Below are 13,283 nucleotides of genomic sequence, written 5' to 3' on the forward strand. Positions count from 1 at the left end.
TGGAGGCTTACGTTGTGAAATTGTGCTGCTCTAGCCACCACCTGAGAGTACGCGGTGCTGTCTTCTGGTGGAGATGGTTTTGTAGGGTATGCCTCTGGGCTGTTATCTGACACTGGGGCGTCGTATAGGTCCCATGCGTCCTGGTCTTGGTCACCCTGGCTCATGGTGGTGTGAGCTGGGGAGTGTGATGGCGTTTGTGCTGGTGAAACGTTAATCACGGGCGGAGGAGAGGGTGGTGGTGTAACTCTTTTCACCACTTTTGGTTGTGGTGCTTGTTCCGTCTGGAACTCCAACCTTCTCTTTCTCCTAATGGGGGGAAGGGTGCTTATTTTTCCTGTCCCCTGCTGAATGAAGATACGCTTTTGCGTATGGTCCGCATCAGTTGCTTGTAGCTCTTCCTCAAACCTATGCTTCTGCATTTGGGAGGTTAGCGAGTGCTCTTCTGTATAAGAGCCTGAAGCTGGGTCGCTTGCAGTTTGTTTCGGCGTCGAAACTGTGTCTGCGTGTTTTTTCGGCTCCGAGGTGACTTTTTTCCTTTTCGGGGCCGAAACCTCTCGGCGTCGATCTGTTTCGGTGCCGCTGTCTCGGCGTCGAGCCGTGTCCACACCGGCATCTCGGTGTCGAGGCTTGTCTCCAGCACTTTCTCGGTCCCGAGAAGGCTGCGTGCCGGTGTCTCGACCGGAGTCGGACGATCTCGGCACTGTTTGGGCCTTTTTCGGTGCCGACGGTCGGTCACCGATTTTATGGGTTGAGCCATGGCCTGGTGGCAGTGGCGTCCCCTGGGCCTTGTAAATGTTTCTTTGTGTGGTTTTCGACGTCTTACTCACGGTTTGTGTATCGTCGAATCCTTCGGAGTCTGAGTCTTGGATCGAGAAGGTACCTTCCTCTTCCTGTTCCTCGAACTCCCGTCGGGCTGTCGGTGCGGACGCCATTTGAAGTCTTCTGGCTCGACGGTCTCGGAGTGTTTTTCTGGACCGGAACGCACGACAGGCCTCGCAGGTGTCTTCGCTGTGCTCAGGTGACAGGCACAGGTTGCAGACCAAGTGTTGGTCTGTGTAGGGGTATTTATTGTGGCATTTGGGGCAGAAACGGAACGGGGTCCGTTCCATCGGCGTTCTTCAGCACGCGGTCGGGCCGACCAGGCCCCGACGGAGGATCGAAAAATTACCCCGAAGGGCACCGGAGCTCTTCGATCTTCGATGCGGTGTTGAATGTAAGTATGCCGATCCCGAACGCAACAATACCGACGAAAATCTTCCGAAATTAACTATTTTTTCTGTTCCGAAACTCGGAGCGACAGGAACACGTCCGAACCCGATGGCGGAAAAAAAACAATCGAGGATGGAGTCGACGCCCATGCGCAATGGAGACAAAAGGAGGAGTCACTCGGTCCCGTGACTCGAAAGACTTCTTCAAAGAAAAACAACTTGTAACACTCCGGCCCAACACCAGATGGCGAGCTATTGCAGAACATGCGTATCTACAGCGACAGATGCCATCGAACAACAAGTTTCCTGATTCTCAGTTTGGAAACTACACAACTAAGCTGGATGAGGGTCTGATGGCAAGAACTAGGGACTGCCTTTCCTGTGAAATGCCACTTTGTTAGGAACCCTGCCCACATTTTAATGCAATTGTTGTATTTGGCATATTGTGGTAAAGTATTAAAATCAGCATTAGATTTCAGGTGTCATAGTTCCATGGCTAAGTCTTACCCACTACACCAGATCTAAAGGGGATGATTCACAGTTTGTGTGCCACCTAAACGAACTGCCCACATTGTTGGGGCAGTCAAGGTTTTTTTCTATGGTGGGACTGAATCTATTTCTAACTGCTCCCAATTTCTGCACATGAGGAAATGAAGGCGGAAGGAGACTGTGATGAGAGTGTAGTGACAAACCTTGGATCTTAGGGCAGTAGGTGGTCACTAGATAGTATTCTTGCTGATCATTGTCATTTGCCATTCGTGACCCACAGCCTCAGCTGAACACCCAAGCTGCTCGCTTTGTACACCTACCTTGTTAAGGATAGCAATAATGAGCATTCAAGGCTAACGGCACTAGGCGGTCAGATTTCAGATAGATAAATTTGTAAACACACTCAATATATTCATATTCAGTAAAAGCTATATTTGTTGACGAATCAAGGGCCTTATTTATAAAAAAAGATGGGATGAAATTCCAACAATGCTCTTTTTCCCTCTTCCCCCAACAATAACATTTTCTGATGTTTCTGCATCTGCAAAGTGTACTGGTAACCCTGGATCTGTTGCTCCTGCCAAAGTAGCAGATTAAACCCTTTGGAGTACCAAGACAAATTATGCATTCAGTTCTTGTTATTTTAGGAGGGAAGGGATATTCAAACATTCACAGCAGCTTAAAACACTTCCAAAAGCACAGCAAGCAACCTTCCTGCAGATGGAGTGGATGCAAAATCAGCAAATGAATTTAAAAATCCAGGGACAAACACAAAGCAGAATTAGTAACGAGTAAGCTACTGCACAGTGGTGTTCATCAGTGGTCTGGCAGTCGTGAGAAATTAAGATAAAGGGCAGATTGGATGGGCATGGGAGCTTTTTCCTATTGGCTGTGAGATTATTCACTACATTTCTCTATGTGTTGCATCAGAAGGGAAGGCAAGTGAAGATAGCAACAGCTTTTGAACTGCTTATAGGCTGGTAGGTCATTGCATAATGTGGCATCTCTGACATCACAATAATGTAATACTTTGGAGAAATACTTTGTCCCTTAGCAGGTTGAGCTACATTGATAATAAGGGGAATGAAGATAGTACTGTGTGTCTCAGCATCTTCATCACACTGACATGCACCTACCAATAGTACGTCTTCTATCTGCAAAGAGAAGACTTGCTGCCCCTAAATACTTACAGGTGGTCCTAGGAATCCAGGCTCTCCTTGAAATCCCTGGAAAAATAAGCAATATGTTTAGTATAACATTACAGCAGGGTATGAGCAATGTTCCAGGAAGATAAACGTTAAACTGAAGTAGTGATAAAATAAAAATGCAGTGGTAGAATAGAAGTTCTTCGCTTTGTTTGTCTGTAATAAACTTCTATCAGGTAACTAAGCTGTTATTAAAAGAACAAAGTACTTGTACTTCTAAATACTGAACTCTCTAGTCCAAAGGTTCTTAACTTTTTGATGTCTGTGTATCCCAGTGAATCCTTACTGGACTCCGGGGACCTCCACTGCATCATCACTTAAAGCCATGGATCCTGGAGCTAAGAAATTTCTATGATATGAAACTCAAAACAATACATAAAATACCGAAACAAGTATACATCAAACAAATATCCAAACATTTAAATATCTTGTTTAATTTACAATCAAAAATAGATTTTTTTTTTAAATGTTCAGTTTTGATTCTTTAGTTAGACATATTTTATTAATTCTAATATTATTTAATTTTGTAAACAATTGCAGACCCCCAGCGTAAGCCTTTTGTACCCCTAGGGTGTCTTCAGACCACATGTTAAGAACCACTGGTCAGGACAATTTTCTAACAGAACTGCTCACTTATCAAGGGTTTCATCATAGGAACATAGGATATGGGCACTGATCGGCCAATTGGACTTCAAGCACCCTTATTTCTTGCCTCATTAAACATCTGCATACTGTCAATTCTAGTGCTCTGAAGTGACCGAAAGGTTACACATATACCTTATAACACTCACAATAATCAAATAAAAGCAATCGGTGAGGTGAATGGGTAACTACAACAGCAGTATTGGTGTAAAAAATCTGATTTTTTGATATGTTAGATGAGCAATATAAGTGAACCTCAACTGCTAAATCTTCGTGCTAAATTCTTTAATCTTTTATTCACATTTCCTTTCTACATTTTATCACACCTGTCAAACTCAGAGAAAACCAAAACCTCTAGCATAACACAGAAGTACCCAAGTATGAATGTTAAGACACTGTAGCAAGCATAAATGCTGACCTTTCCCTGCAGAACTACATTCCACTGGAGTCCCCACTTGTTCCGTATTGAAATACCTATTTAAGTGTTGCCATATTACAACACTGTGCTGAAATAATGCACTCCGCCTTGCCCGAATACCAACACACTGGACAGTATCCAACTGAACGCCACATACTCACATATCTATGACTGGAAACATTCAAGCAACAATCTGCTACAGAACTCTCCTCTGACCGAAATAATGTAAATCATTATGCAGACATTATTCAGTTTCACACTTTATGATACCAAACTAAATCCATGAAGATTACCTAAGTCCGAAAGACCAAACTACGCCAAGATGCTCATCTATACCTGCCAAAATACCCAACTACAAAATTCCCAAAAACCCAACTCTTTATTGTCAAAATACCAAACTACCGCTTTCTACAGTCCCCCAAAACACACTGTCAAAATACCCAACCTGGTAATCCCACATGTGCATAACACCAAACACAATTTACTGAAATGACAACACCTCTTATACTTTGTCTCAGTGTCTTGTGCGACCACTAACCACATCCTTTTAAAATAACCAAATACACTGAGTACACATGCCCTTATGTGAATACCTCCCCCCGCTATATAGTCACACTGTACACTCAAGAAGCACCAAGGAAAATTGGCCAGTTAAAACTTGTTGTGGCCCTTAAAATGAACGTTGGTATGATTACATGGGACTCATGCAGTGGTGGTCAATGTAAAGTAATCTCTAGCTTGCTGACTAAACAAAGGCCACAAAAGTCCAGATATATAGTTTACTAAAGGCCATTGATCCAGCTGTGCCGTTTATCAATGCTTGAAGTACAGATGGACTTAGCACTTAACAGCCATCATCATTCTTCTGTTACACCGAATTCCTGATTTGGTACTTTAGGTTTGTTTACCAGTTTCTTCATAGTGCCCCACAAACAATGCAACATTCAGTTAATAACAGAGCAACACTCACTCTGCAGACCTCTGCACCACATAGACATGCTGACTTCCCTTTAGCAGGAAGGATGCCACTTCGCTGTCTTGGAAAGTAACAGGTTGTGAACATTCACTTCTCACCTGGTCACCTTTCTCGCCTGGGCTTCCTGATGCTCCTCGTTCTCCACGGGGTCCCTGTCACAGATAAAAAGAACAAGAAGAGAGGGGTCAGTTAGGATTGTTAGTATAATGTTCGTTCCCGAATATCCAGGAAATTGTAACAGTCCATCCTCTTCAGTCACTCCAACGAGGCTAGCTTGTTTGTGCATAATACTATTGTGGAGTATTAAGCATTTGTGAATCTAGGTCCCACTTAGTTCAGAGGCTTAAGTCACTTGTGGAAAATATTCTCCAGAACCCTCCTCCAATGAAGTGCGACCAGCTTGCAGCAGCCCAACTCAAAGTATAAGGAAGTCCTAGTGCATCATGCCACCTGGGCTGAATTATGCCGGCTTCCTCTTAGTCCAAATCATCTGCAGAGCTAGTTGTGTCATCTATCATGCTGTAAAAACTAACAGTGCACCCTTCCCGGCCAATATAATGATCATTTCTGGAGATTAGATCTTCACAAAAAAACATGATATAGCCGAATTAGAAATCAAAGAAGCAAACCTTCTCAAGCCATGCACCTAGGACCTGTAGAACATAACCTCTCCGCACCTTCTAGGTGCCTCTTGTCCCATGGGCTAAACATGAAGAGGACATGCTCCTCTCGCACACTCATGCTTTCGATTCAAGATCTAGAGCCCTTTCAACTCTCCCAAAATCTTTGAACAGGACTCCTTTGCTTCCCAGGTAAGATGTGCATACATTCATGTAAAGAAATTCTACGAATAACAACATTAGAAGAAATGGTGTGTGAAGCCTTGGTCTGCGTGTGGATTGGAAAAGTCATGATCCTCCAAATGCACTAAACTTATGGGACTTAGACAAGAAAATAACGGACATAAAACAATGGTAAAAAACAGGGATAAATAAAATGAAGAAATTCAAAACTTTTATATCTTACTTTAGGTAATAATGTCTTTATCAGACTTTAGGCATATTTTTCAAAAGTGCTTGTGTATCATTAAAATCGTTCGGGTTCACAAAAGGTGCTCTGTGAATTTCAGACTGCTAGAAGTGATGAGGCAGTGGGAGGGCATGGGCTTCACCTGAAAGCAGGGCACCTTGGCTGTGTGATGACCCTCCTTGAGGTACAGGGCATCTGTATAGTCAGTGTTTTAAATGGGCGAGTACTAAGTAACTGGACTTCCTTCATTTTCACGGGTGAGTACTTTAACTTCTCGGCAGGTGTTCAATACTTGTAATAACACAGTGCCAGCACTTTAGTTTACTTGTGCACTTAGGTGTTAAGCCCGGCACAAAGTGTAGCGTGTGAGTCAGTTTTGCTCAGTGCTGGAGCTCATCCAATTGTTTCCACAGTCACGGCATTGGAGCGAACGTAAAAGACAGGCCCAGGTCTCTGAACTCGTTGACACGGACTGGAAGAAAAGGTTAACCAGTTGCTTAGAGACAGCCGCCGAACGCCATCAAATAAGTGCGGTTTTCTACTCAGAACTGCAGAATCATTCGAGGTTTTAATCATTCCAACTATTTCCATGTCTGTACTCTCATAATATACTCTCCCCCGCCCCCCACCACCACCACACACACACACACGAATCGATAAGAAGACGGGAAAACCAGGAACTCACTGCTGGTCCCACGGCACCTGGAAAGCCCGGAGAACCTGGGGGTCCCTGAAAAAGAGAAACCAATCACCTTTAGTGACAAAAAACATATGACAACATGAGGGTCAACTTGAGGTCGAAGCGCTGCTCTTAACATCCCGTTTGGTACACCTGGCACTGATCTTGTGAGCCCTGGTGTCAGGGTTTCAAAAACGCAAGCGCAGGGAATAAAATAAATAATAAATAAGCCCCAAAAGTTCAGTGTGATTTCTATAATGTTCACTCCTTGCCATTCTCCTAGTTCCCCATAAGCTAACAGAAGGCGTGTGACAATGGGCAGATCCTGCAATGCCATCAATAACGCAATGCCCTTAGTACTTGGATGAAAAGATGCATGATAAAAAGAAACAAGCATTTGCAATGCAACGGGTCTCGCATTTGCTCGAGTTAGAGCTATTAGCGTTGTAAACTCCTAACTGGACTTTTCTTGCCACATAAACTGAAAATGAAAAGTAAAACAGTTTCACATAAGCGAGCCGATGGCCACCATGAGCGTGAAGGAGACACACAAAAGAAAACATAAGTTTGCAGTCAAATGTATCAGCAAAAGTGCAATTATCCATGCAACCGGCAAAAGTGCAATTATCCATGTAACAGGGTTGATGTCATGCAAAGTGCTCGACTACTGCCTAGCGAGATCGCGCTGCACAGGAAATAAAAATAAAAAGTAGTCCAGAAGCCATTGTGAAAACAGGGAGCCTCAAATGTTTTCAGTAGTTTACCGGTGCTCTCGAAGAGGGCTAAACACCAGAAAAGGCATGATGTGTGCATGCCTTTCACTAATAAAATCAAGTGAATTTTAAAACGCAAGCCCACAAACCAAAGAAAGTGATGGGCGTGACATGGGCATGGTTAAAAGCTCACAGAAAGATTACACCAGGAAAAGGGGCCAGAGAACCGAGAACAGATAGTGTCCTCATAGACTAAGGGCCTGGTTTAGAGTTTGGAAGAGGGGTTACTCTGTCACAAAAGTGACGGATACCTGTATGCCGAAATAAAAATCCCATTATGTCCTATGGGATTTATATTTTGGCGGACGGGATATACGTCACCATTGTGACAGAGTAAGCCCTTCACCAAACTCTAAATCAGGCCCTAAATCTTAACATGCCCCTTCAATTCAAGAACCAAGCTCCCAGAAGAAATAATCCCCAACATGATTATACTCTCTTATAACATATGCAATGTAGAATGACTTCACTCAGAACTGAAACTTCAATAGAACAGAATGTAGAACCTTGCATACAGAAGCTATAGTGCCCCAATAAAACAGACTTTATCATGGAGCATATACTCTTAAACTATTAACTCTGGACACGTGGTCCACAGAACCAGACTCTGCCATAATCCATCTAATTCAAGAACTCTGCATCCATCCACAGACCAGATCTCTCTATGTCCACCTACACTATAACGCCAAATTCATACATTGAAGTAACTGCTAGACTCACCTATACAAGGCCTACCTTGTATATAAAGCTTTTTCAGAACATATTGTGGCCACTCAGACTAGATTCTGTCAGGATTCACTCATACTAGAACTTTCCATTCCATTATGGACAACCATCTACTAGGCATGACTCGGCCACATTCTTACCCATATTCTTACCCAGTCCAGAAACCTGTATACAGAACAATGCCTACTCCGACCCATCCAGTCTACAATTGTATGTCAAGAACAGATACTGCCTCATTAGACACTTTCATGACCATCCAGGCTAGAACCCTACATACAAAATAGGGGTCTGGTGGAACCCGACTCTGCAATGAGCTACTCAGTTCTGAATCACACATTCAGTTAGGTAGTGCTCCTGGGAATCAGTATCTGCCTTTGCCCATGAAACAGAAGATGGTTTCCCCAGAAATCAGACTGTATAATCTAAATATTTTTCTCCATCAAGTGCAGTACATTGACTGAAAAGGTCAGTTGTGACCAGACCCATACTCGATATCATCCTCTGTCTACAAAGACACGTAGGAGAACTATCCAACAGAAAACAATTATTTTTGTGCAACAGCCTGTTTTACTTTCAAACATCTCAGAGACCCAGTCTGCAGTCACTCTCAATATGATGTCCTGCACCTGGTCTGACTCAAAGACCTTATTTAAAGTTTGATGGAGTGAGAGCACCATAGTAATTTGGTGGTTCTCCCACGCCACAAAACCCATGGTTCCTCTGCTTTATTTAGGACTGAGTGAAGCACCAGGTTTATATCTGAGGACACTCTGATGGCTTTGCCACTGTAAACTCTGATCTGGTGGTTCACCAGGTCACAGTAATGGTTATCCAGCCCTTTTGCAAGCACTTTTCGCAAATTTTCCTGCCTGCATTGCATGGCACACACAGACATGAAAAATGACAAATCTCCCAGCGCATGGGGCGTGGTCATATTTTTGGGAGTTTGTTTTCTCAGCATAAAACAGTTTTCTGAGCGAGTGCTTTAAACATGTGGTGGCGCCCTTCACAACACAAAGGTCCCTGTCAGGCAGGTGGGGGTCTTTAAATAGAGTGAAAAGTCCTTCCTCCTCCTGGATCTAAATGAGGCTCAAATAATTTCCATGCTACATAAAATAAAGCACAATCTGCATGACTAATTCCTTCCCTTCACCCAAAGGACTGGAATCAAATTATGAAACCCCTGTGTTTTTAAATTCCAAATCTTCTCACAATTTAAATTAATAATTGATGCCGTCAGAGATTGCAGGCTACTTCAGAATCTAAAATTAGATACAAAAGCTTGTGTGATATAAACCAAACCCTTCTACTTTCATAGCTGCTTTTATTTCACAACTATTATCATCCACATGTCCAGTTTTACTAGAAATACCTGAACCAATCATGAAACCGTAGTTTTTCGTGCATAGAAGCAGACTCACCGATTCTCCTTTCTCTCCTGCAGGCCCAGTGTATCCGCGCTCTCCTTTAATCCCCTACAACAGCAGAAAGAGAACTGTTACATCACTAGACACATGAGAACCTGCGACGTCTCCCACACATTAAGAGCACAACTCCCATTGGTTACATCATATGATCTTTTACCTGTCACGTGAGCATGATCCTCACTAATTTTCTTAACAGCTGATCTGTGATATTTAGTTGTGTTGCCCTCTCATGATTTGTGGTTGGGATTCACTCCATCAGGGAGGCAGCAATGAATCAGGTTTTTTTTATATACCGAACAGCAGGGATATGGATTGTATTTTTGGGACAGATTTCTACATGAGTCAGCATAAAACATTTTTCCCAAGGCAAAGCACTTTCTGTTATGGCACAGACTGTCATAAATTATGAAAAATGCTACCCAAGTAAATTGCCTGCAGGTTAAATGTGTTGGCCCAAGCATTGCCTTCACTTTTCTTCAGGTCTCAACAATACTCCTATTTCAAGAAACCTTTTTTTCATGGAACTTAAACTACAACTTTAAATTATAACCTTTTGGTCTCATTGAACTAATTCCTGAAGTATAATTTATTTACCATTGGTAACAGTCATTCTGATGGACATTCCATTTAACCGTAGATTCCTTGCCTTTAAAATATTCCCCAGGTGCCAGACTGGATCCAGAAACGTTTCATAACGGTGCTCACCTGCACCATATGGCTTTGCAGTGCTTTTGTTCACCCCGGAAATTACGGAGTGGAGCAACATATAAGCACCACTCCTGTGTGCCAATTGGAGTTTCTTGCTTGAGTCTTTTCATGTCACTGGAAGCAGAGCACATAACAACTCTAAGTCCCACTGCGTAGAACTCTAATTTGGGACCTTTTTACAGACCACTGCAAAGATCCAGGAGGAGGTAGGACAGCAAGGAATCTGTGGAGGGGGCTCAGACCAAGAAGACTTGAAAGACTGAACATGCAAACTGCCTTTCTTGTGTACCTGGCATTCAAAGCACTAGTGCTTCATGAACATGAGAACTGATGCACATGTGATGGCCTACCAGATGTCAAGGACAGTTATTCCACATGCCATCTCAGTGGTGGCAGCCTCAGCTATGGGGGTTTGGGCCCTCAGGATACTTTTTAGCCGATGCGTTGCAGACTTTAATGCAGAGGACTATCCACCTCAAAAGAGCCCTTTTATGCTCCACCTTTCCTTTCTTTTCCCAAGGAAACCCACAAAAAGCGGACTGTCCACCTAATGGGCTTTGATACAATCAATGTAAAAGCTTAAATCTCTTTGAGTTTAGCTGATGCAGTCTCTCCTCCTCTTTTGAGCGAGGAGGCAGGGCATAAAATGCTGGGAGAGTGATGATTACCCAATGTAAAAAAGAGTCACAACCTTTGTCAAGAATGCTGTGTCAGTCCTCAGCACCAGTCTGTCCAGAAAAAAGGTAGTGAAATTGCACAGAGAAAGCCCAGTCCCCAATTGTATAGAGAGAATCTGGTGCTCACTCATGTGACAAGGTGACGTGATTGCGATGAGAAAAACAGACTTTAGGGTGAGAAGACACTATGAGCACCTGTGCATTAGCTCGAAGGGAGTACACATGAGAAATTTCAGGACCAAATGAAGGACCCACAGTGGAACAGATGTTTAGAAGGAAACAGATAGGTCAAATCTTTAAGAAAATGTATCCCAAAAGGTGATTTAAATAAGGACAGTTGCCCGGTAAACACAGAAAGTCCAAAAGGGCTGACAAAAACCCCTTATTAGTGTCCACTGCAAGAATTTGTTGGGCCAAAGACAATGCAAATAACAAATATCTAAGTTTGGCATGTAAAGAGTCTGTCTTGCAGACTCCACATAGGCCACAAATTTGTCCCAGCTCTTGGCTTAAATAGACTTTATGGAATGGTAGTAAATTAAACACAGTGAACTGCTGCCCTCAACCTCCACAAACCGAGATACAGATTGCACAAGTTTGATTGGAGGTCCCCGCCTTCCTGCTGTGACAGGAAACTATTCAAAGTGGCAGCCTAATCAAAGCGTAGTTGCCTATACCCAGAAATTCCAGATTCTCAACAACGGCAAAGGGATATAGGCAAGGTTCTCCTCATTATCAAAAGGCCCACAGTGCCACCTCGGGGTGCAGAGGCCATTTGTGATGTGCCAGGCACGACTGGAGGAGTTTGCCTGCATTGATGTTCAATGAGCCTGCCAGGTGGTTCACGATCAGGGAGATGCCCCCACATTCGAACTACCTCCAAAGTCACAGAATGTACTGGCATAGGACACAGAACCACAGTCTGCCTTGCCTGCTGCAGTGTACATGGTGGTGGAGTTTTCCGTGAGACCCTGCAGTACCCTCCCCTTGATAAGCAGCAGGAAGGCCTTTAGGGCCAGACAAATGGCCTGCAACTCCAACAGATTGATATGGAGCCAGGTTTCTGACCGAGACAGCATTTTTCTGATCTCCACCTCTCCTAGATGACCTCCATGTACCAGAAGAGACACATTTGTCACCTCCGTCAGCTCTGGGTGGGGAAAGGAGAGGGGCTTGCTGCTGGGTAGATTGTGGTTGAGCAGCTACCACTGCAGATCTTGTCAAGTATCCTTCAAAATCTGTATGGCATATGACAGCTTTCCTTAGTGCTGGGCCCAATGAAACATTGCATTCTACTGAAGGCCCACATATGGCAAATGGAACAGTCGACAAGCAGGATGCAGGAGGATAGCAGGCCAAAATGCAGGACTGAGGTTGAAACATTGGAGTCATAGCCTCAATGTCCTGGACTCGTTGCAATGCTGGAAAGGCCCTCAACCGGATTATGTCCAAGACAGCTCTAGAAAAGGAAGGGAGAAGGAATCATTGGTAACCCCATTGATGTCAGGTGATTCGCCCTTGGTTGGAGGTGGAACCGACTGACTGTTGTGAGCCTGCCATCAATAGGCAGTCACAGAGGTAGGAAAACACTGGTATACCCAACCTCTGAAGATGGGCGACGACCACCACAATCACTTTCGTGAACACCCAAGGTCCCTTGGTGAGACTGAAGGGGAGCACAGCAAACTGAAAATGCTTCTAGCCTATAAGCATATGAAAATACATGTCCTTTAGGTAAAAGGCTACCATCCAGTCTCTCAGAACCAGGTCAGACAGAATCTGGGTTAGGGTAAGTATTATGAATTTGTCCTTATGCAAGAAGGCATTAAACGAGGGAGAGGTCACAAATAGGCTGACTGCATCCAATCTTCTTTGGCATGAGGAAATAGTAAGAGTAAAAATCTGACCCTAGTTACAACTCCAGGGCCCTCTCAATGGCTCTGTAGAAAAGTAGTGGTAAGATGGAAAAAGGGCTCTTCAGAGGAAGCTCTGGAGGAAGAAGAAACAAGCTGGAAAGAAGCAGAAGTGTATAGCTATGCTGAATGATCTAGAGGACCCATCTTTCGTGTTGTGATGGATGGTACCTTGCCTCCCACAGTGTGTGTGTGAGCCAATGAGGGCAAACTATTGCAGCTTGGAGCAAGGGAAAGTTACTGGGAAGGCAGATGCCCATGGTGTCCTGCTCTTTGTCTGCCTGATCCCCATCCCCAACCACAAAAGGACTGAAGTAATAGACAATGGGTGTGAAAGGGATGGCCTAGGGTTGCCTGTATGTCAACCCTCTAGAAGAGCCTCAAGAAGGCCAAAACTGATGAGAAAACTGTCT

General features: G+C 43.8%; 1 protein-coding gene across 4 annotated transcripts in view; it reads right to left on the reverse strand.

The window, feature by feature from the left end:
* The window catches only part of COL16A1 (collagen type XVI alpha 1 chain), a 717,464-nt gene that overhangs the window by 121,132 nt on the left and 583,049 nt on the right, over positions 1-13,283 (reverse strand). For all 4 annotated transcript variants that reach the window (XM_069223294.1, XM_069223295.1, XM_069223297.1 and 1 more), the window contains 4 exons: positions 9,567-9,620; positions 6,653-6,697; positions 5,037-5,090; positions 2,888-2,923 (listed from right to left, as the gene is read on the reverse strand). In XM_069223294.1, coding sequence (XP_069079395.1) covers positions 2,888-2,923; positions 5,037-5,090; positions 6,653-6,697; positions 9,567-9,620 — 189 coding nt within the window. The remainder of the gene's footprint in view (positions 1-2,887; positions 2,924-5,036; positions 5,091-6,652; positions 6,698-9,566; positions 9,621-13,283) is intronic.

Source organism: Pleurodeles waltl, chromosome 3_1 (genome assembly GCF_031143425.1).
Source record: "Pleurodeles waltl isolate 20211129_DDA chromosome 3_1, aPleWal1.hap1.20221129, whole genome shotgun sequence".
In the NCBI taxonomy this organism is placed as follows: Eukaryota; Metazoa; Chordata; class Amphibia; order Caudata; family Salamandridae; genus Pleurodeles; species Pleurodeles waltl.